Source organism: Bufo bufo, chromosome 4 (assembly GCF_905171765.1).
Source record: "Bufo bufo chromosome 4, aBufBuf1.1, whole genome shotgun sequence".
Lineage (NCBI taxonomy): Eukaryota > Metazoa > Chordata > Amphibia > Anura > Bufonidae > Bufo > Bufo bufo.
The window spans coordinates 535,193,140-535,218,000 of record NC_053392.1 but is presented as its reverse complement, the minus strand read 5'-3'; the positions used below and the strand labels follow the sequence as shown (position 1 = coordinate 535,218,000).

The 24,861-nt window shown below is 45.0% G+C and overlaps 1 protein-coding gene across 1 annotated transcript in view; it reads left to right on the top strand.

The window, feature by feature from the left end:
- The first annotated feature begins 15,759 nt into the window (after positions 1-15,759).
- PAK5 (p21 (RAC1) activated kinase 5) overlaps positions 15,760-24,861 on the top strand; it is a 222,628-nt gene continuing 213,526 nt past the window's right edge. Inside the window, exon 1 of the mRNA XM_040429873.1 lies at positions 15,760-15,860. Within this exon, the coding sequence (XP_040285807.1) occupies positions 15,848-15,860 (13 nt within the window). The 5' untranslated portion in view covers positions 15,760-15,847. The remainder of the gene's footprint in view (positions 15,861-24,861) is intronic.

The following is a 24,861-nucleotide window of genomic DNA, read 5'->3' as shown; positions in this document are numbered from 1 at the left end:
TAGGTCTGTTGAGGGGGTTGAACAGGATGGGGGAAAGATTATGAATTCTGTCTTATTCATGTTAAGTTTTAGAAAGCGAGAGGCGAAGAAGGATGATATAGAAGATAGACATTGTGGGATTCTTGATAGTAAGGTGGTGATTTCTGGACCAGAGAGGTAGATTTGTGTGTCGTCAGCGTAGGAGTGATACTGAAAGCCATGGGACTCTATGAGCTGTCCCAGGCCAAAGGTGTAGATAGAGAAGAGCAGGGGTCCTAGGACAGAGCCTTGCGGGACATAAACAGAGAGGGAATGAGACGAGGAAATGGTGCGAGAGTGGGAGACGCTAAACGTCCGGTCTGTGAGGTATGATGTGATCCAGAAGAGGGCCAGGTCGGTGATGCCAAGAGATGAGAGAGTTTGCAACAGAAGGGAGTGGTCAACAGTGTCGAAGGCAGAGGACAGGTCAAGGAGAAGGAGGACAGAGTATTGTTTCTTGGTTTTGGCTGTCAGTAGGTCATTGGTGACTTTGGTAAGGTCAGTCTCGGTTGAGTGGTGGGGTCGGAAGCCAGATTGTAGGCGGTCAAAGAGGGAGCAGGAGGAGAGGTGGGAGGACAGTTCTGAATGGACATGTTGTTCAAGTAGCTTTGAGGCATACGGAAGAAGTGATATGGGGCGATAACTGGACAAGGAAGATGGGTCAAGTGAAGGCTTTTTGAGGATGGGTGTAATGGTAGCATGTTTAAAAGCAGAGGGGAAGACACCAGAGTTTAGTGATAGGTTGAAGAGATGAGTTAGGGCTGGGATAAACACTGTGGTGAGGTTAGGGATGAGGTGGGATGGGATTGGGTCAAGTGCACAGGTGGTCAGATGAGATTTGGAGAGTAGAGTGGAGAGTTTTTCTTCTGTAATGGTGGAGAAGCGGGTTTTGGGAGAAGGGGACCGAGCCGTTGTGTAGAGGGTCTGTGGAGACTGTGTGGTGAAGCTTTCTCTGATGTTGACTATCTTTTGTTTGAAATATTTGGCAAAGTCCTCAGCTGAGAAGAGAGGAGAGGGTGGGGGCGCTGGGGGACGGAGAAGGGAGTTAAAAGTGCTAAAAAGTTGTTTAGGGCTGTGTGACAGGGAAGATATGAGAGATGAGAAGTAGGCCTGTTTTGCATCAGCGAGTGAGGATTTAAATATGAGGAGGGATTGCTTGTATGCGGTGAAATGATCATTTGAATGGGATTTCTTCCATTGCCGCTCAGCAGCCCTGGAAGCTTGTCTGAGTTTTTTGTTGTGTGTGAGGGGGGCAACAGTGTCCAGAGCTGTACTTATTGTGGTGTTATATAGGGTGGTAGCAGCTTCTGGGTCTAGGAGGGAACAGATGGTAGAGAGTGGGAGAAGAGAGTCGGAAAGCAAGTGAAAGTCGAGATGTTTAAGGTTCCTGCGGGGGTGTGTTAATGTGTGGACCGGGGGGAGCAGCAGAAGAGACTAGTGAAGAGAAGGTGAGTAGGTTGTGGTCGGATAGGGGGAGAGGCGAATTAGAAAGGTTAGATAGGGAGCAGAGGCGGGTAAAGATCAGATCCAGAGTGTGACCATCTCTGTGGGTGGGAACTGTAGACCACTGTGATAGGCCGAAGGAGGAAGAGAGTGACAGGAGTTTAGAGGCGGCCGAGTGGCATGTGTCAATAGGGATGTTGAAGTCACCCATGATGATAGTGGGGATGTCGGCAGAAAGAAAGTGTAGTAGCCAGGTGTTAAAGTGGTCAAGAAAGATGGTGGCTGGGCCTGGAGGGCGGTAAATGACGGCTACTTGAAGGTTGGAGGGAGAGTAGATGCGAACAGAGTGTACTTCAAATGAGGTGAGCGTAATGGAGGGTGGCAGTGGAATTGGGCTGTAGGAGCAGGTGTCTGATAGGAGGAGACCAACTCCTCCACCATGTTTGCAGCCGGGGGCGGGGGGTGTGAGTGAATTGAAATCCACTATAAGAGAGTGCAGCAGGGGAGGAGGTGTCTGAGGGTGTCAGCCATGTTTCAGTGAGACCCAGAAAGGAAAGGTTTTGAGAGATGAACAGTTCATGAATGTATGACAGTTTGTTACAGACAGAGCGCGCGTTCCATAATGCTCCTGCAAGAGGAACCAAAGGAGCAGTGGTCAGAGGAATGGTTATTAGGTTTAAGGGGTTGGAGAAATTTGTAGAAGGAGATTTGTAGTGGGACATGGAGGTGATAGTGGGGATTTGCTGAGGGGGTCCTGGATTTGGAGAGATATCACCAGCAGTAAGGAGAAGCAGAGAAAGTGTTAATAGATGAGAATAAGAGAGGGCATGAGGAGTGTGTGTTTGGGAAAGAAGTGTTTTATGTTGGCAAACAGGTTTGTGCAAGCGATCAGATGAGAAGGTAAGATGGAGGAAGAGATGAATAGTTCCTTGCTGGGTGAATGGATGTGGGGGTATTTCAGGAGGTGTTGGAAAAGTGGGAAGAGTAAGAGGAAAAATTTAAACATTGTTTGCATTAACTATGTCTGTAATTACCTGTGATCCCCTTCTGGTCCAATTCTGGTATAATTCAGTCAGTGCACTTAAGAGTGGCACTTGAGAGATGTGGCATTTGGAAAGACCAAGGTCTGGAAGACCTAAGGACTTAGATTTATACCACTCAGTGTTCAATCAGGTGTGACCAAGAGGGGAGGGGGCTACATATGGCCTAATCAAGGGGCACCAGATACAGGGGTGAAATAGTCAATGCAAACAAATACTCAATAAATCTAGCAGGGAAGGAGACATTAATGCTTCAGAAAAGACATACCAGGATTTAGAAGGAGAGATGGGGGGGTGGACAAGATCAGACTGTGGAAAAGCTGGGTGTAGCAGTTAGCTTCAATGCAGACATACCTTACATACCGTACATTTACGTCACTGGGCTTTAAGTCACGTCCAGATCTGACGTACATGTCCGTCATCGGGCGTTAAGGAGGGGGATGTATCTAATGTAATGATGGACGGGGCCTTTTACTGGAATACAGAATGATGATTGCAGTTTATGTATATACACACACACACATATATTTCTGTGTGTGTAAAACGCACAAAATCAGCCGGTTAAATCCTACATCTGTACCTTGCTGTGTGTATATATATTTATACTCATGGCGAGGTAGAGATGTATGATGTAACCGGCTGATTTGCTACATGTCACACCAGTTAATAAGTAATCATTTGTAAAGTGATGAAATACTTATTTTCATAACTGTATATATACATTACAGAGTGTAGGCGAGAGATACAAAAGTAATGTAAGCATTGTACCTGGGAATATTCTGTCCCGGATCTCTCTGATCCGCATCAAATTCCTCCTCTTCAAATCCATTTTTTTTAATAAGACCATCCTAGGGTGACTGACCCTAAACTTCCTCTTGAGCTCAGAACGGATCTCCCTCACAATGGCCTGCTTCTCAGCTGGACCCAGGTCCGGTCATAGCCCCGCTCCAACATGCGCTGCAGGATAAAGATGCAAGCATATAATCCCAATTTTTTTTAATACAAGTATTGTAAATAGTGTCCTCAGCAAAACATCAAAAAGTATTTTGTCTTCGAATGGAAAATATTAGATTTAATGTTACCGTTATAAGATCAGATTGTCTTACGATTGTATGTGTGTGGGGTCTGAGCAATCGGATATTGGCCAGCTGAGCAGAGATGTACCTGCCTAGTGAAGTGACGGTACGGTATGGGGTGTACAGCTGGTTCGCCTTCCCGTGGTGCACCCTGGGTAACTCTAAATGGACCAGCAAATACTGGCGGTAAGACAAAAAAAAAGCTTCTCCTGAGTCCTGACGAACAGGACACAAACTCTAATCTATAGACTGTGTTTGTGTGTGTGTGTGTGTGCGGTATATAGTGTGCGGCAGGAAAATGGATGTGCAATGTGCATGTTAGAGATATTTCTATGCTGTCCATACATACATGCTACAGACATAGTGCTGTGATGTTACAACAATACTTAGTGCACCAATCAGTAATATCTACTCAGACCTGATAAAAAGTGAAGTTATATATATTGCGAAAAAAACATTCAGATCATAAGTGGCGATTTTCGCAATCGTGGATATTTTATAACACTCTATCTGCATATACAGCGATTGGTCTGACATGCATGTAAAATGTAATCAAATACACTGGTGTAATGTCAAATTACTTACAGTGATCAGGAGTTCTTCCTCACTGTCTCGAAAAATTGCTCGCCTCAAACATCGGGTAGTTCGAAAACTGTTGCTAGGCCACGCCCCTTTATGCGCATGCGCATTAAGCAAATTTTGCATTGCGGTTTTCCAAATTGAAAGAAAAATGGGGAACGAAGATAGCGAATTCGCGAATATACAGGGAATGCAGAATTATTAGGCAAGTTGTATTTTTGAGGATTAATTTTATTATTGAACAACAACCATGTTCTCAATGAACCCAAAAAACTCATTAATATCAAAGCTGAATATTTTTGGAAGTAGTTTTTAGTTTGTTTTTAGTTTTAGCTATTTTAGGGGGATATCTGTGTGTGCAGGTGACTATTACTGTGCATAATTATTAGGCAATTTAACAAAAAACAAATATATACCCATTTCAATTATTTATTTTTACCAGTGAAACCAATATAACATCTCAACATTCACAAATATACATTTCTGACATTCAAAAACAAAACAAAAACAAATCAGTGACCAATATAGCCACCTTTCTTTGCAAGGACACTCAAAAGCCTGCCATCCATGGATTCTGTCAGTGTTTTGATCTGTTCACCATCAACATTGCGTGCAGCAGCAACCACAGCCTCCCAGACACTGTTCAGAGAGGTGTACTGTTTTCCCTCCTTGTATATCTCACATTTGATGATGGACCACAGGTTCTCAATGGGGTTCAGATCAGGTGAACAAGGAGGCCATGTCATTAGATTTTCTTCTTTTATACCCTTTCTTGCCAGCCACGCTGTGGAGTACTTGGACGCGTGTGATGGAGCATTGTCCTGCATGAAAATCATGTTTTTCTTGAAGGATGCAGACTTCTTCCTGTACCACTGCTTGAAGAAGGTGTCTTCCAGAAACTGGCAGTAGGACTGGGAGTTGAGCTTGACTCCATCCTCAACCCGAAAAGGCCCCACAAGCTCATCTTTGATGATACCAGCCCAAACCAGTACTCCACCTCCACCTTGCTGGCGTCTGAGTCGGACTGGAGCTCTCTGCCCTTTACCAATCCAGCCACGGGCCCATCCATCTGGCCCATCAAGACTCACTCTCATTTCATCAGTCCATAAAACCTTAGAAAAATAAGTCTTGAGATATTTCTTGGCCCAGTCTTGACGTTTCAGCTTGTGTGTCTTGTTCAGTGGTGGTCGTCTTTCAGCCTTTCTTACCTTGGCCATGTCTCTGAGTATTGCACACCTTGTGCTTTTGGGCACTCCAGTGATGTTGCAGCTCTGAAATATGGCCAAACTGGTGGCAAGTGGCATCTTGGCAGCTGCACGCTTGACTTTTCTCAGTTCATGGGCAGTTATTTTGCGCCTTGGTTTTTCCACACGCTTCTTGCGACCCTGTTGACTATTTTGAATGAAACGCTTGATTGTTCGATGATCACGCTTCAGAAGCTTTGCAATTTTAAGAGTGCTGCATCCCTCTGCAAGATATCTCACTATTTTTGACTTTTCTGAGCCTGTCAAGTCCTTCTTTTGACCCATTTTGCCAAAGGAAAGGAAGTTGCCTAATAATTATGCACACCTAATATAGGGTGTTGATGTCATTAGACCACACCCCTTCTCATTACAGAGATGCACATCACCTAATATGCTTAATTGGTAGTAGGCTTTCGAGCCTATACAGCTTGGAGTAAGACAACATGCATAAAGAGGATGATGTGGTCAAAATACTCATTTGCCTAATAATTCTGCACTCCCTGTATGACGAATATTCACCCATATATTCGCGAAATCGAATATTGCCCCTGCCGCTCAACACTATTTATCATATTTACCATATTGTATCAGTATTTAACCCCTTCCTGACATGGCAATTTTCAGTTATTGTATTTGACTCCCTATCTTCTCATAGCCTAATTTATTTGTTTTTTATTTCACACAGCCATAAGAGGGTTTGTTTTTTGCCGGACAAGTTGTGTTTTCTAATGGCATCATTTAATATTACTTACAATGTAATGGGAAGCTGGAAAAAATTCTAAACATTGAAATTGGGGGGAAAAAATGCTATTCTACCACAGTTTTCTGTTTTCACAGTGTTTGGATGTGGTAAAACTGACCTTTTACCTTCATTTTCCGGGTCAGTATTATTACAATGATGGCACATTCGTTTTAATACAAAAAAACTTTTTGGGAAACATTTTTTTTCTTTTCATTGCCATATTCTGACCCCCATAACTTTCTTTATAGTTAAGTCTACAGAGCTGTGTGGGAACTCATTTTATTGCGCGATGATCTGTAGCTTTTATTGATACCATTTTGGAGTGTGTATGACTTTTTCATCACCTTTGGGCAGGTGAAGAAATGAAAAAAGGTGAATTAGATTTTTTTTCCATTACGCTGTTCGCCATATGGGATAAATCATTTTATATTTTAATAGTACAGGCATTTTCGGATGCAGAGATGACTATGATATTTATTTTTTATTATTATTTAATTTTAAGAAAGGGGATGATTAGAATTTTTATATTTCTTTTTATATTTAAAAAAAAAAATCATTTTTTTTAGGTCCCCAAGGGGACCATAACATGCAATCATTTCTATTCATTAATAGAACTTTATCCATTACTGAGTAAAAATATCAGTATGTTCAAATGCAGTGCTGCTGCATGCAGGCCTGCATTGGAATATACTTGTAAAAGCCTGGAAGCCTTTTACAGGCTTAGACCTATTACTAAGGAACACCTTCCCTGACATCAGTGAGGGGTAGGCATTCCTTCCAGTAAATTGCACGCTGCTGTTTTTTTTTACTCTCAGATGCTGTGGTCACATTTGACCACTGCATCTGATGGGTTAAATGTCTGCGATTGGCATTATCGTCAATCATAGACATTAACCCCAGATGTCTACTGTGTGAAAAAGCAGACACCTGGTGGCTATAGAGCTCTCTCCGCTCCAGAGCGGGCACCATCTTTAAAGGCCTGACATCCACCGTACATGTATAACAGATGTTGGGAAATGGTCAAAGGGATTTTCCAGGCTGCTGATACTGATGACCTATCCTCAGGACCTTTCACCCATTATGACATTGTGAACTAAGTATACAGACATGGAGAGCGGCGCCCGGGGATCTCACTGCACTTACTATTATCCCTGGGCGCCGCTCCGTTCTCCTGCTATGCCCTCCGGAATCTTCGGTCACAAAGTTATGGTAGGCGGAGATTTCAGTCACTAAGTTATGGTAGGCGGAGTCTGCCCTTGTTCTGCTGTAGCGCTGGCCAATCGCAGCGCAGAGCTCACAGCCTGGGAGAAAATAACCTCCCAGGCTGTGAGCTCTGCGCTGCGATTGGCCAGTGCTACAGCACATTTTTCAGGAGAACTTAGGGCCATCTGTCCACCAGCTGAAGCTCAACAGAAGATGGGTGTTACAACAGGACAACGACCCAAAGCATAGAAGTAAATCAACAACAGAATGGCTTAAACAGAAGAAAATACGCCTTCTGGAGTGGCCCATTCAGAGTCCTGACCTCAACCCAATTAAAATGCTGCCGCATTACCTCAAGAAAGCGATTCACACCAGACATCCCAAGAATATTGCTGAACTGAGACAGTTCTGTAAAGAGGAATGGTCAAGAATTACTCCTGACCGTTGTGCACGTCTGATCTGCAACTACAGGAAACCTTTGGTTGAAGTTATTGCTGCCAAAGGAGGTTCAACCAGTTATTAAATCCAAGGGTTCACATACTTTTTCCACCTGCACTGTGAATGTTTACATGGTATGTTCAATAAAAACATGGTAACATTTATATCTTTGTGTGTTATTAGTTTAAGCAGACTGTGGTTGTCTATTGTTGTGACTTAGATGAAGATCAGATCACATTTTATGACCAATTTGTGCAGAAATCCATATCATTCCAAAGAGTTCACATACTTTTTCTTGCAACTGTATGTCTCAGGCAGATATGTAAATGATTACAGGTGTGGTAGTGAGGATCATTTGATCCACCAACAATCACGAGCAGTTCACAAAGTTTCGTTGTCCACCATCCAGACACAGATGGCGTCTTCATTAGGAGCCTTTGTCTCTGCCAGGACCATTTCCAGGAGCTTAGCAGAAGGAATTTGATGTTATGAGGCTCATTTTGTGTCCTCCTATTGACAACAGTCACAGTCAGCTTTGCTTGCAGTCATGTTGTGAAGGAGAACCCTGGACTGCTAAGACCAGGGACAGTAGAAATTATTCCAGGTTCTGTTTGGGATCCAATGACCGTTGGGTTTGAGTATGGAGGCCGCGTGGTAAAAGCTTTAATCTAGCCCTTGTTGTGGAGCGACACACTGCCCCAACTATTGGTGTGATGTTTGGGGTAGTCATCAGATACGACAGTCAGTCACCCCTAGTAGTCATAATAGGGACATTAACAGCTCAGCTGTCACGTTCGGGTGTGGGAGGGAAACACCCCACCGAACATAGGAGGGAAAGGGGTGAGGGAATAAGGCCTGGAAACTAGGTAAAGAAGATGGACACCTCCTAGTAAAGCCCTAATCCAAGTCCTGACTAACTACCAGTGTGAACAGACCCCAGAGGTAGGTGAGTTCTAACACAGGAATACCTAATGTCCTAACTCACCCTATAGGTCCCTGGAACTAATGTCAGGATTTTGATTGTATAGCTGTATGTGAACTATACCCTATACCAAGTACCTCTAATATCGATACGTAAAACAATGTGAAACCTTGATGAGCACACAAAAAATTCGATCTGTTACAGAAAATATCGCAGCGTATGAACTGTCACTAATTCTAGTAGGTTGTGTGAGCTCAGCAACCCACACTATATGAGGGACCGTGACTGAATGTAATTTATTGGATTTATTCTTATGGCTATGTTTTAATGAGTGTATTTTATATACACTCACCTAAAGAATTATTAGGAACACCTGTTCTATTTCTCATTAATGCAATTATCTAGTCAACCAATCACATGGAAGTTGCTTCAATGCATTTAGGGATGTGGTCCTGGTCAATAATCTCCTGAACTCCAAACTGAATGTCAGAATGGGAAAGAAAGGTGATTTAAGCAATTTTGAGCGTGGCATGGTTGTTGGTGCCAGACGGGCCGGTCTGAGTATTTCACAATCTGCTCAGTTACTGGGATTTTCACGCACAACCATTTCTAGGGTTTACAAAGAATGGTGTGAAAAGGGAAAAACATCCAGTATGCGGCAGTCCTGTGGGCAAAAATGCCTTGTGGATGCTAGAGGTCAGAGGAGAATGGGCCGACTGATTCAAGCTGATAGAAGAGCAACGTTGACTGAAATAACCACTCGTTACAACCGAGGTCTGCAGCAAAGCATTTGTGAAGCCACAACACGCACAACCTTGAGGCGGATGGGCTACAACAGCAGAAGACCCCACCGGGTACCACTCATCTCCACTACAAATAGGAAAAAGAGGCTACAATTTGCACGAGCTCACCAAAATTGGACTGTTGAAGACTGGAAAAATGTTGCCTGGTCTGATGAGTCTCGATTTCTGTTGAGACATCCAAATGGTAGAGTCCAAATTTGGCGTAAACAGAATGAGAACATGTATCCATCCTCTGATGGCTACTTCCAGCAGCATAATGCACCATGTCACAAAGCTCGAATCATTTCAAATTGGTTTCTTGAACATGACAATGAGTTCACTGTACTAAAATGGCCCCCACAGTCACCAGATCTCAACCCAATAGAGCATCTTTGGGATGTGGTGGAACGGGAGCTTCGTGCCCTGGATGTGCATCCCTCAAATCTCCATCAACTGCAAGATGCTATCCTATCAATATGGGCCAGCATTTCTAAAGAATGCTATCAGCACCTTGTTGAATCAATGCCACGTAGAATTAAGGCAGTTCTGAAGGCAAAAGGGGGTCCAACACCGTATTAGTATGGTGTTCCTAATAATTCTTTAGGTGAGTGTATATAATCAGTGTTATTAATAAATTTAATTGATTACTTGTGAGCCGACCCTTAACACGTATTGTATTAATTCTGACAGCTATTGGATGGTAGCGAGTTGGGCCCTATTAACTTTAGGCTACTTTCACACTGCCGTTTCTGGGTCCGCCTGTGAGATCCGTTTTAAGGCTCTCACAAGCGGCCCAAAACGGATCAGTTTAGCCCCAATGCATTCTGAATGGATAAGGATCCGTTCAGAATGTATCAGTTTGTCTCCGTTCCGCCTCCATTCCGCTCTGGAGGCGGACACCAAAACGCTGCTTGCAGCGTTTTGGTGTCCGCCTGGCGATGCGGAGCCAAACTGATCCGTCCTGACTTACAATGTAAGTCAATGGGGACGGATCCGTTTACATTGACACAATATGGTGCAATTGTAAACGGATCCGTCCCCCATTGACTTTCAATGTAAGTCAGGACGGATCTGTTTGACTTAGGCCTCTTTCACACTACCGTATGGCTATTTCAGTGTTTTGCGGTCTGTTTTTCATGGATCCGTTGTTCTGTTTTTTTGTTTCCGTTGTGTTCCCATTTCCGTTCCGTTTTTCCGTATGGCATATACAGTATACAGTAATTACATAGAATAAATTGGGCTGGGCATAACATTTTGAATAGATGGTTCCGCAAAAATGGAACGGATACGGAAGACATACGGATGCATTTCCGTATGTGTTCCGTTTTGTTTGAGGACCTATTGACTTGAATGGAGCCACGGAACGTGATTTGCGGGCAATAATAGGACATGTTCTATCTTGCATACGGAGTACATTCCGTTACGGAGTACATCCCGCAAAACGGGAAAAAAACGGTAGTGTGAAAGAGGCCTTACACTTAGACTTTTTTTTGCCAGAGTAAGGCCTCATGCACACGGCCGTTGTTTGGGTCCGCATCCGAGCCGCCGTTCTTGCGGCTCGGATGCGGACCCATTCACTTCAATGTGTGCTGTCCGCATCCGTTGCACCATTCCGTGGCCCCGCAAAAAAAATATAGCATGTCCTATTCTTGTCCGTTTTGTAGGCATGTCTACAATGGGCCCTCGGACCGCAAAAAACGGCACGTTCGTGTGCATGTAGCCTAAAGCAGACGGATCCATTCTGAACGGATACCAGCGTTTGCATTATAGCTGCGGATCTGTCTGTGCAGATACCAAACGGATCCGCACCTAAGCGCAGGTGTGAAAGTAGCTTAATATTTTTATAATGTCAGGACTGAGACAACCTATTCCTCCAAAAGGAAGGACGAACAGGAGTCGCCTTAATACAAATGACAGGGAAATGCACCAAACAAAATACAAAAGGGAAAGAGAACACTTAACGTGGCTCTGGCAGCACCAGGAACTCAGCCAAGATCCACACACCAGCTATCCACAACTCAAACTAAAGCTATGCATAGCATAGTGGGAGAAACAACAAAAAATAGAGAAGGTTTAATGACCCAAATAGCCACACCTGGGGAAACAACACAGACGTCATTTGATCCAAACAGAAAACATGTCAGATCAAACCACATATTGCCAGTCTCACCGATCTCCTGCCACCTGTCGTGGGAACGCCTGTGACATGAGCAATATGTGCAGGACATCCTGCAGAAAAACATATTGCCTCTCATGGCAGCACTTCCAACTGGCATTGTTCAGCAGGATAATGCTCGCCCACAGACAGCACGGATTTCCAGGGAATGTCTCTGCCAGATTTTTTAGCCTGCCCAGTTGCCAGATTTATTGCCAATCTACCATTTATAGGACCAGCTGGGACACCAGCTTTGGAGTGTGCAGGACCTACAGGCCCTGTTGTAACATCTATGGCAAATGTGTCACAGGATCCCAAACAGAACCTGTATGCCTCCATGCCCAACCGTATCTCATCTTGTATCCAGGCTAGAGGTGGCAGCAGGGTCCTAGAGCCTCCATTCACTTCTACAGTTTTCCCCAATAAACTTCTCCTTTCTCTCTAATATTGTAATGACTTACCGTAGATATATCATCCTTACACTCACACCTAGAAAGTTTTATTCAATTCCAACAACTCCTTTTTGGTGCATCTTTTTTTTTGTGAATGAGTGTATACAGTATCTACTGTAGGCATTACTGACAACTGTATTTTTCTTCAGTGTACCTTTTGTTTTTAAACACTTGGCTATGAAAATGAAAAATTTAATTTCTTCTAATATTAATGTTGATTTAGCCCCAAAAATTTCATTTTCACAAAGCACCCCACAATTTGCTCCCCATTTTCTCCTGAATACGGACACACCCCATATGTGGTTGTAAACTGCTGTATAGGTACCCTTCAAGGCTCAAAAGGGAAGAAGAGCAAGGATTTTACTGGAATCGTTTTTGGGCACTACATCACATTTGCAGAACCCCTGATGTACCAGTACAGTCAAAACCCCCAATAAATGACCACATTTTAGAAACTACTCTCAAATTATTTATCAAGGGTTAGAATAAGTATTTTGACACCACATGTATTTTTCATAAATTAATGAGAAGGGGTCAGAGCTAAACCCAGACATACCCCATTTTCACCCAGGCAGCCCCCCGATTTCATGCTCCGATGCTCTCCTTTTTCCTGCGCGATTCAGCATTTCATGTGTGGGGTTAATTGCCGCGGGTCGGCGGATCGCATGCCCCGCTATTGAGGCCGGGTGCCAGGTCTGTGATACCGCCGCCGGCACCCGCTGCCTACACTTGAATTTATGTGTTAATTACATTCATTGGTGGCGCAGTGCGCCCCCCCAGTATTATAAATCATAACCATTGGTGGTACAGTGCGCCCCCCCCCCAGTATTAGAATCATTGGTGGCGCAGTGGCCATAGGGGCCCCTCCCCTCATTGTTATAGTCATTGGTGGCAGTGGCCACAGGGTCCCCTCCTCTTCATTGGTGGTTCAGTGGCAGCTTCCGATCAGAGCCCCAGCAGTGTAATCTGCTACCATGGCAGCCAGGACGCTACTGAAGCCCTGGCTGCCATGGTAACCTGTGTGCTGCTGGGTGCACAGAGCACAGGGCAGCAGGGAGCGTTTAATGTCCTATTCACCCTAATAGATCTCTATTAGGCCTAGTTCACACGAACGTTTTTTTTGCGAGTGTACGGGCCGTTTTTTTGTGTTCCGTATACGGATCCATTCATTTCAATGGTTCCGCAAAAAAAACGGAATGTGTTCCGTATGCATTCCGTTTTTCCGTTCTGTTGAAAGCTAGAGCATGTCCTATATTTGGCCGTAAATCACGGGTCGTGGCTCCATTCAAGTCAATGGGTCCGCAAAAAAACTGAACACATACGGAAATGCATCCGTATGTCTTCCGTTTCCGTTCCGTTTAGTTTTTTCTGAACCATCTATTGAAAATGTTATGGCCAGCCCAATTTTTTATATGTAATTACTGTATACTGTACATGGCATACGGAAAAACGGAACAGAAAAACGGAAAGGAAACGGAAACACAACGGAACTCAAAAACGGAACAACGGATCCGTGAAAAACGGACCGCAAAAAACAATAAAAGCCATACGGTCGTGTGAACTAGGCCTTAGGGTGAATAAGACAAGGGTTCTAGCCCCTAAGGGGGCTAATAGTAAATAAAAAGTTTTTAAAAAAAAGTTAAAAAAAACAAACCTAAATGCTAAAAGTTTCGCCCCCTTTCCCAACAGAAAACACATCAAAACCGCGCGATTCGCCATTTTTAGTCACCTTGTCCCCCCAAAAAATAGGATAGGACTGTTCTATTATGGGCCCTGACGGTCCATAAACTGCGGAATGCATGCGGCTTCTTTGGTGTTTTTTTTTTTTTCCACGTGGTTTTGAGTATCGCAATACTTTTTTATGGTATTGAAATCGAATCAAAGTTTTGGTATCGTGACAACCCTAATCAGTACAGTGAAAACCCCCCAAAAATGACCTCATTTTGGAAACTACCCTCAAGTTATTTATCAAGGGTCGGAGTAAGTATTCTGACACCACAGATATTTTGAAGAAATTAATCAGAATCGGACGGTGCAAATGAAAATTGCAAGTTGTTTTCCACAGATATGACTTTTCCGTGCGCTCGGCATGTGCCATCTTGGGCTACTTTCACACTGGCGTTTTGGCTTTCCATTTGTGAGATCCGTTCAGGGCTCTCACAAGCGGCCCAAAACGGATCAGTTTTGCCCTAATGCATTCTGAATGGCTAATATCCACTCAGAATGCATCAGTTCATTTTTTTTGATCAGTTTATCAGTTCAGCCTCCATTCCGCTTTGGAGACGGACACCAAAACACTGCTTGCAGCGTTTTGGTGTCCGTCTGACGAAACTGAGCAAAACGGATCCGTCCTGGCACACAATGTAAGTCAATGGGGACGGATCCGTTTTCTCTGACACAATAGAAAACTGATCCGTCCTCCATTGACTTTCAATGGTGTTCAAAACGGATCCGTCTTGTCTATGTTACAGATAATACAAACTGATCCGTTCTGAACGGATGCAGACGGTTGTATTCTCTGAACGGATCCGTCTGTGCAGATCCATGACGGATCCGCACCAAACGCGAGTGTGTAAGTAGCCTTAGACACCATTTAAATTGTTAGGTGGGTTCTACTGGATATAGAAGTGCCATAAATGTGGACATATCCTACTGTTTGGGTTGAGAAGGAAAGACCACCTTTTGGCTTTTGCAGCGCAGATTTTGATGAGTTGGTTCACAGGCGCCATGTTGCTTTTGAGCAGCCTCTGTGATACTAGTAGTTATTTTCTGAGAACCATACATTTTTTATTTTTCTTTCGATTGAGCTGTGTGAAGGCTTATATTTTGAGGGATGAGTTGCCAATAGCATTGGTTCTATTTTGGGATACATATCACTTTTTAACCCCTTAGTGACAACGCCCCCGTTGCTCCTAGAGGCTCATTTGCATATATTAAGACATCATCTTTCTCAGCAATGCGGGCACATATGGACATGGGACCAACACAGATGTCTTCAGCTGCCAAGTGCACATGGAACAGGTCAGCCAGTGTCCTAGATACAGATCTGCTGACAGATGCCCTTTAATGGAGAGGTCCCACCTCTGGCACCCACTCCTATCTCAAGAAGGAGGCCCCATCACCTACTGTAAGAGCAGCTCTCTGTTTACTGCTATAAGTCTGTGCGCAGTGATTGATGAGAGCTGCACACACCTGGCCTGGCACACCCAGGCAGGAGGGCAGAGGGTGCACTACTAGACCAGGTTCAGAGAGAGTAAGCTCTGAGCGGGCAGGGCACTGGTGACGTCACCACGTCAAGTTCAAGCGGAAGACTGACGGGGGGCGGAGCCTCCACAGCTTCTTCTGAGTGGTCCTGTCCCTGGCTGGTCCTCCTCCTCTTTGCTCACATAAGAAGCTTCAGCACTTCTTGGTCAGGCCTGCTGTCTGCACCTCTGCACAGCTTGCCTACATGGCTCTTTAGAGCTGCTGACGGCTGCTGCCAGGCTCTGGGTGTATGCAGGGGCCGCCAGCACTGACTGGACCCGGTGCTGAGGGGATCAGTCGCCCAGCAGCGCCGCCCCCCGGTTCTGCCCAGCCGCGTTCTGGAGGTCGGGGGCGCGCCTCCTCTCCGCCGTGCTCTCTCCCTCTTTCCCCCGTTGTGGGATGGCCGTGGGTCGGGAGCGAGCAGCCTGGGCCGGCACATGCCCGGACCCCGGGGATCAGCGGGAAGATGGCGCTGAGAGCCGAGTGAGCAGGAGGGATGCCACGGATTTCATGACGGCAGCGGGTAGGTGTCAGCATCAGCACCAGGCAGGAGCGGAGCATCCCCCCCCCCCCTTCCCTTTTGTTCTCCTCATCCCTGTGCCCTGGTAATGGCCGGCGGTGCCCCCTCCGGATCTGCCCGGCTTTGTTGCATCCTTGGCACGGAGCTCGTCTGCCCGCAGTGCCATCTTGTCATCACACCGTGCCAGATAGGACTTTCTGCTAGGAGTCCATACTTTCCCCCACTGACTAGTCCTGACCTATGTGACCTCTGCCAGTGCCACCTGCAGTCACCTTGTGCCCCTCATCCATGGCAGTGCCCGGGATCTGGGCTGTTCTCCTGGGCACACTTCCTCCAGGCCTGGGTTGGTGCATGTCTATGTGTTATGTGGCCTCTCATGAGTCTATGGAGGTCAGAAGCTGCTCTTACTGGTCACCTCCTTGCTGATGGTTTCTGTCTACATTGTCACCTGTCACTTTGAGGTTCTACGTGTAATATAGAAACTTTATATCGTCTCCTCTATTGATCCATAGGCAGATCCTGAGCGTGTGAACAGGTAACCTAGAGATAAGGAGCCACTTACACCAATGGGTTGTCCCAGAATGACAACTTGTCACTTAGCCACATTGTGAGGGGTCACCAATTGCAGGAACCCCAAATTGATCCCGTGTCCCCCATTTCATTGGAGCGACAGTCGGGCATGCACACTGCTGCTCCTTTACGAGTCCGTAAGTCTGGCTGCTGGGATCCCCGCTAATCACTAGAATAGGGGCACCATGTCCCCTGTCTGAATGGAGCCGTGGTCGAGCATACACGCTGCACTCTGAGACCTCTTGGCGGGGGTCTGAATTCTGGGACCCCCACTGATCATAAGAACGTGGGTCCTGTGTCTCCAGTATAAATGGAGCGGCTGTAGAGCATGCTCAGTGCTGCTCCATTCAGAGGCTATGAGGCTGCCTGATTGATGGGGGTCTGACTGCAGGGACCCCCACCGGTCCCAAGAATGTGGTTACCTTGTCCACAATGTGAATGGAGCAACAGTCGAGCATGCACACTGCCATTCCATTCAAAGCCTGGGAGGCTGATTGGTGGGTCTGAGTGCAGGGACCCCCATCGATCAGAAGAGCCCAGACCCTTGTGTTCCCAATTTGAATGAAGAGACGATAGTGTGCACGCTGCTGCTCCATTCAAAGTCTTTAGGGCTGCTGAGACCCCCACTGATCACAATAATGGGGGCACCATTCGAAGACTATGAGACTACCTGATTGGTGGGATCTGAGTGCAGGACCCCCCACTGGCCACAAAAATGCAGCCCCTCTTTTCCCAATTTAAATGGACCGCTGTCCAGCATGCACGCTGCTTCTCCATTCAAAGTCTATGAGACTGCCTGACTGGTGGGGGTCCGACTGCTGGGATCCCCATTGATCACGAGAATGCAGACTTTGTGTCGCCAGTTTGAATAGAGGGACAAGAGAGCATGCCCGCCCCCGCTATAGGACTGCCGAAACATAGTTGCATACAGTGCTTGACTATCCCTGCAGTACCATAGAATTTAATGCAGCGGCAGTGTGCAGGCTCAATTGCCAATCCATTCGTATGTTGTAATCAGTGGGGGTCCTAGCGGTTAGACCCCCGCGAGAACCCCCCACCTCCTCTGCCATCAGACACTTACACCTATCCGGTGATCATTAAAGGGGTTTTCTGGGAGTTTTACACTGAGCTATCCTCTGGACAGGTCATCAGTATTTGATTGTGGGGCGTCCAACCTCCGGGACCCTCGCCCATCAGCTGTTTGAGAAGGTGGCGGCGCTTGAGGCCTTCTCCGTGCTCACCAACCATTTGGAGTTACTTTGTTAAACTCTCCAAACTGCTTTGACAACTTTCTTTAAAGGGCATCGGTCAGCGGGGTCAGCCCTATTCCACCAATCATACCGCCTGGTAGGGTTGATCCTGCCAATTAAAGCAATACCTGTCTTGTGAAAATCGGTTGTGGCATTCCTGAGGACAAAAGACTTTAAGTCTTTAGGCCAGTGAGTGCTCTGTTGCACTGAGGGGCGTGGCCATCACTGGAAAGCTGAGGCGCACAGAGGGATCAGGCCCCGCCCCTCACTGCTCTGAGACCTTCACTTGCTACCAGCGTGAAAGGCTTTTTTTCTCGGGAACGCTGCAACTGATTTTCACAAGACGGGTATCATTTTGTTCAGTAGGATCAACCCTACTAGGCAATATGCCTGGTTTAATAAGATTGATCCTGCCCTTTAAAGGAAGGTTTCAAAGCCGGTTGTGGAGTTTAACAAAGTGACTCCAAATGGAAATACTCGGTCTTCTGGTGGACAGACCATGAAGACTTGTCACTTGTCTCCTCTACTTTTGTTTAGTCACTGTATATTTGCAGTTTCTGTATTGACTCAGTACGACCTTATGCTTTACGTCTTTTACCCTTTGTGTGTTTTTTTTTTTTGTTTGTTTTTTGTGCTTGTATCACGTGACCTGTCTTGATCTATTCCATCACCTGTTGACTTTGCACGGACCGACTTGCAGGTCCCGTGTACTGTAAAGTGCCGCCCGTGCACGCTTGTTTTTCATGAGAAGTGGAAGCAGATGCAGCAATTTCATTTCCCAGCTACTTTGTAACAGTTTCCAGGCTGTCCTGCGGTACAGCAGAGCCGAGCAGGCGCTCCATATGGCCCCCCTACACTGTTTGCAGCGCTCCCACACGCTCATATGGATTGTAGGCATCTCTCTAGGCTGCCTGGAAGCGCCCCAGTTGCTTGTTTTGTTGCCTCCCGTTTTTTTTTTTTTGTTTTTTTTTACAGCGCGGTTGACTTGTTTCCGTGGTGATGGGAAGCAACTATTAAGTTGAACAGATGGCGTCAGATTATCAGGGTCAGACTCCGCAAATCCAGTTTTTTGTGATAGTCATTGTTATCTGACAATAGCCGGCCTTGATAGCAGATAGAAAACCTGTCCGGCGAGGTGGGAAGATGAGGGTGATTGTTCTTCGACGACAAGCACTACCGGTATGTACCATATTCCTCCCTTCACTTTGCCTCTTGTAAATCACTGAATGCTTGTACTTTGGGACATGGAGATAGTACGGGTGCCATTGATCGGCCATGTGTGCTGCACCCTGAATGTAGCCGCTATATGGTACCAGGACGATGGAAAATGCAGAAAGTACAATAGAGTTTAGGAAGGAGTTGAGGGCTGGTGCGCACGGCATCGGATAGACCATGCCATAACTTATTTTCTGTTGGATTTGTATGGAATCTTCTGTATCGTGTTGTATATAATCGGAGACCTATGGGGCGATAGTAGTGGACTCGTGGAAGCCCTAGGCTGTGATGTGGCTGTGTGCATGAGCCCCTGCCCTCCCCAGGAGCCAGGGCTTTTGCGCTTTGGATGGCAGCTATATGAAATATTCATTCGTAAAAACAAACAAAATATGGTTAGATCAGGATCACATCAGATGTATCGGAGTTCAGGGATATTGTATGTCTAGTTCTGAAATGGTTAATCGCTTTTAGGATATTGCCGCATACTTGGGGAGTCGCAGCCCCTTTTTGGATCCCTCTCTGTGACCTGGCAGGAGATGTCTGTATAAAGCTGCACATCAAAAACCACTGAATTATTGATAAAAAGTGGTAACGATAATTGGAACAATTAGTATTAATGTATTAACCCCTTATCGACCGACCACATCTTAGCCGGCTGTAGGGAATTCCTATACACTGCTGTGAAGTGTAGGGGAAGTCTAATAGTACGTACCGGCCATTCATCCCCCTCTGTGAGACCACTCGCCCCCTGGCAGAGCAATAGGAAGAAGGCGTCCTAAGGCCGTACTTTCTGTGCGGATCGGATGGAGACCTATTAATTTCAATGGGGCCACAAAAGATCAGGACAGCACGCAGTGTGGTATCTGCATCCGCACGTCTGTTCCACGGCCCCGCAAAAAAGATAGAACATGTCCTATTCCTACTCAATTTTGTGGACAAGGATAGGACATTTTTTACACAATAAACGGTGGCATGCATTCGACAGGGAAGTGTTTTGCGATTCTGCAATTTGGGGACCGCAAAAAAACGGAAACTGCCGCGTGCAGGAGCCCTTAGGCTAGTTTCACACCGTTTGGAGTTCTCTAGATCAGGCAGAGCCGGATAGTGCCACATACCCTCCAGCCCCATTGACTATAATGGGAATCGGTGGCGATCCGGCCACTCCCTGGTTAAATACTGGGAATTACTGCATGCAACGTTAAGAACCCATGCAGAATCTCAGCAGAAAGTGACCCGCGCTATGGATTTTAACCGCCTCCGGACCGCCTAACGCAGGATTGCGTTCCGGAGGTGGTCGATTTGTTCCTCTTCGGCGCGTCATCTCGCGAGACACGAGATTTCCTGTGAACGCGCGCACACAGGAGCGCGCGTTCACAGGATCGGGAGGTAAACGAGTACATCTACAGCCTGCCAGCGGCGATCATTTGCTGGCAGGCTGTAGATGCAATTTTTTATTTTTTATTTTTTTACCCCAAAAAGGTATATTAGACGCTGTTTTGTTAACAGCGTCTAATATACCTGCTACCTGGTCCTCTGGTGGTCCCTTTTGCTTGGATCGACCACCAGAGGACACAGGCAGCTCTGTAATAAGTAGCACCAAACACCACTACACCCCCCCCCTGTCACTTATTAACCCCTGATCACCCCATATTAGACTCCCTGATCACCCCCCTGTCATTGATCACCCCCCTGTAAGGCTCCATTCAGACGTCCGTATGTGTTTTGCGGATCCGCAAATCACGGACACCGCGGATCTGCAGAACACTGACACCGGCCATGTGCTTTCCGCATTTTGCGGATCCGCACATTGCCAGAACTATATAGAAAATGCCTTTTCTTGTCCGCAATTGCGGACAAGAATAGGACATGTTCTATAGGCTCTACAAAAAACGCAGTGTTCGCCCGATCAGGCCTGATCTTGTACGCACACTTGCGTTCAGTCCGCCCCACCGCAGTGACAGAATTTTTTTTTTTCTGATCACTGCAAAAACACCGTAAAATCGCTGCGGCGCTATAAAGATCACCTTTGAGAGGCATGGCGAGTTCATAGAAGATTATTATTTTTTTGGCACAAGTTAGCGGAAATTGTTGTTTTTTTTTTTTTCTTACAAAGTCTCATATTCCACTAACTTGTGACAAAAAATAAAATCTCACATGAACTCACCATACCCCTCACGGAATCCAAATGTGTAAGAAATTTTAAACATTTATATTCCAGACTTCTTCTCACGCTTTAGGGCCCCTAAAATGCCAGGGCAGTATAAATACTCCACATGTGACTCCATTTTGGAAAGGAGACACCCCAAGGTATTCCGTGAGGGGCATGGCGAGATCATGTAAAATTTTATTTTTTGTCACAAGTTAGTGGAATATGAGACTTTAAGAAAAAATAAATAAAAAAATAAATAAATCACCACTAACTTGTGCCAAAAAAGGAACTCTCCATGCCCCTCACTGAATACTTTGGGGTGTCTTCTTTCCAAAATGGGGTCACTTGTGGGGTATTTATACTGCCCTGGCATTTTAGGGGACCTAAAGCGTGAGAAGTAGTTTGGAATCCAAATGCGTAAAAAATGCCCTGTGAAATTGTAAAGATTCTCATTGGAATTTGGGCCCCTTTGCACACCTAGGCTGGAAAAAGTGTCACACGTGGTATCGCCGTACTCAGGAGAAGTTGGGCAATGTGTTTTGGGGTGTCTTTTTACATATACCCATGCTGGGTGAGAGAAATATCTCTGTAAAATGACAACTTTGTATAAAAAAAATGGGAAAAGTTGTCTTTTACAGAGATATTTATCTCACCCACCATGGGTATATGTAAAAATACACCCCATAACACATTGCCCTACTTCTCCTGAGTACGGCGATACCACATGTGTGACACTTTTTTACAGCCTAGGTGCGCAAAGGGGCCCAAATTCCAATGAGAATCTTTACAATTTCACAGGGCATTTTTTACGCATTTGGATTCCAAACTACTTTTCACGCTTTAGGTCCCCTAAAATGCCAGGGCAGTATAAATACCCCACAAGTGACCCCATTTTGGAAAGAAGACACCCCAAGGTATTCCGTGAGGGGTATGGTGAGTTCATGTAAAATTTTATTTTTTGTCACAAGTTAGTGGAATATGAGACTTTGTAAGATAAAAAAAAATAATAATCATTTTCCGCTAACTTGTGACAAAAAATAAAAACTTCCATTAACTCACTATGCCCATCAGCGAATACCTTAGGGTGTCTACTTTCCGAAATGGGGTCATTTGTGGGATGTTTCTACTGTCTGGGCATTGTAGAACCTCAGGAAACATGACAGGTGCTCAGAAAGTCAGAGCTGCTTCAAAATGCGGAAATTCACATTTTTGTATCATAGTTTGTAAACGCTATAACTTTTGCGCAAACCAATAAATATACACTTATTGCATTTTTTTTTTTTATCAAAGACATGTAGAACAATAAATTTAGAGAAAAATGTATATAGAAATGTAGTTTTGTTTGAAAAATTTTACAACTGAAAGTGAAAAATGTCATTTTTTTGCAAAAATTTCAGTCAATTTTGATTAATATCAAAAAAAGTAAAAATGTCAGCAGCAATGAAATACCACCAAATGAAAGCTCTATGTGAGAAGAAAAGGAGGTAAAATTAATTTGGGTGGTAAGTTGCATGACCGAGCAATAAACCGTGAAAGTAGTGTAGTGCAGAATTGTAAAAAGTGGTCTGGTCATTAATGGGGTTTAAGCTAGGGGGGCTGAGGTGGTTAAATTCAGCAACATGTCAATATATGCTGCAGATTTTGCCATGGATTTTGCAATTTTTTGGCTTAAGATCCATGGCAAAGCCGCAGCACGGACAAGAATAGGACATGTTATATTTTTTTTGCAGGGCCACGGAACAGAGCAACGGATGTGGACAGCACACAGAGTGCTGTCCGCATCTTTTGCGGCCCCATTGAAGTAAATGGGTCCGCATCCGAGCCGCCAAAACTGCGGCTCGGATGTGGACCTAAACAACGGCCGTGTGCATGAGGCCTTACACTGAGGGTTTTCCGCATGAGAATCTGTGTGCACGCCCCCTAAAAGTTTACTTCCACCTTCTTATGTCGCCTTACTTTTGTATGACCGGGTGCTAGCTATGGCTTTTGGAAGGTTTTACCCTCATTCAGGGTGAGTTCACATCACTGTTTAGCTTTCCGTTCTTCTGATCTGTCAGAAGAACAGGAAAAAAAAAACATCCCTTATTTTGAGCATCAGTTTTTGTCAGGAGAAAAAGTTCATATCAAGAATAAAAATATTGAGGCTTGGCCACTACTGCAAAATGGATGTTTTTTGTCATCTGTTGTGGCAGGGAGATATATGAACCACTTCCCGACCAGCGCCGTACATGTACGTCGCTGGCTGGAACTTTAAAGATGGTGCCCGCTCACAAGTGTGGCGGGCACCATAGCTGCCGTGTGCCTGCAGCAGACAACCGTGGCTAATATCCGCGACTGGCTGTAATGCTGGTCGAGGACATTTAACTCTTCACGTTTGACCTCGGCATCTGGATGTGCTAAAACCTAGAAGCGCGCACTTCCAGGTGTGCTCCGGCTCCCCCCGGTGGAGATCGGGGGAGCCGGATGCATTGTGTGGCAGCTTCAGTCCTCCGTAATGAGCTGAATATGCCTCACATTAGATCCTGCGGAGCCTCTGCTTGTGGCAGGACTCCATAGGAGTACAGTGTATTTCTCTTACACTCCATTGCATTAGCATTGGAGTGTATGAGAGAAGCAATCTAATGGTTGCTTGTTATCGTTCCCTATGGGAACTACTGTATAAAAAAAAGTGTAAAGAAAAATGTTTTTTAAAATATATATATTTTTTAAAAATATAAAAAATACACATCTATTAAAATATAAAAATATTTTTCCCATACGTGAAACGGAAAAAAATGGCAATTCACATTTTTTGGTCGCTTCTCCTCATACAAAAAAAAAAAGTGATCAAAAAAGTTGTAAACACCCCAAAATAGTATCAATGGAAAGTACAGACCACCCTGCAAAAAAATGAGCCCTCACAAAGCTCCATACACATAACTACCAAAAAGTTATAGGGGTCACAATATGGCAATGGAAAAAAAAAATATATATTTTTTTTTCTGTATAAAACTGCAAGAAACACTATACATATGTGGTACTGCCGTAATCGTTTTGACCTAGAGAATGAAAGTAACTGGTCAGTTTTTACCGTATAGGGAACACCGTAAAAACAAAACCCATAACACTGTTGTGGAATTGGATTTTTATTTTTTTCAGCTCCCCACTATATCGTATGCAATATTAAATGCGAACAGAAAAAAAAAAAAAAAGTTATGGCTCCAAAAAGGCAGGGAATGGAAAACGTAATTCGCTAAACAGGCAAGGTTGCAGTATCCAAGTAGCCTCTTTAGGCCAGTTTCACACGAGTGCATTCAGTCCAGGCTTAGTGTGGGAGCTTTATTTCCCGAACTGAACATTGCTCCTGTGAAGTGTATGGTTCTTCATGATGCTGTCTCACCGCGTGTCTACTGAACGTAAAGGCTATTTACACTTTCAGGGGCAATTTTTTTAATGATTGCATTTTGCTCATTTTGGGCTAAGATAATTTTTTTCAGCTGGTGTTTATAAAAAATATTGAGCCCCTCTGTCACAAAGGGTTAACTGTTTTTCTAGCTGTGTGAATGTACTTTCAGTTTGTGACGTCATCTAATAACCCTCATCTCTAAATGACTAAAAGGCCATAAACACTTATTTGAGTCCCTTTCTTATCAGTAAGATAAGGATTAAGTTATAGTGTCAGCTACAAGGGTTGTCCACTTTCAGGGGCCTTTCAGCCTGAGCCCACAAGTGGCCAGACCTGTGGAGGGAAACCTATTTACTGTCTTCGCAGGGTTCCTAGTCCTTTGGTTCCTCACTACCATGCTCTAGTCCTGCATATCAACATCAATTTTTGACCAGA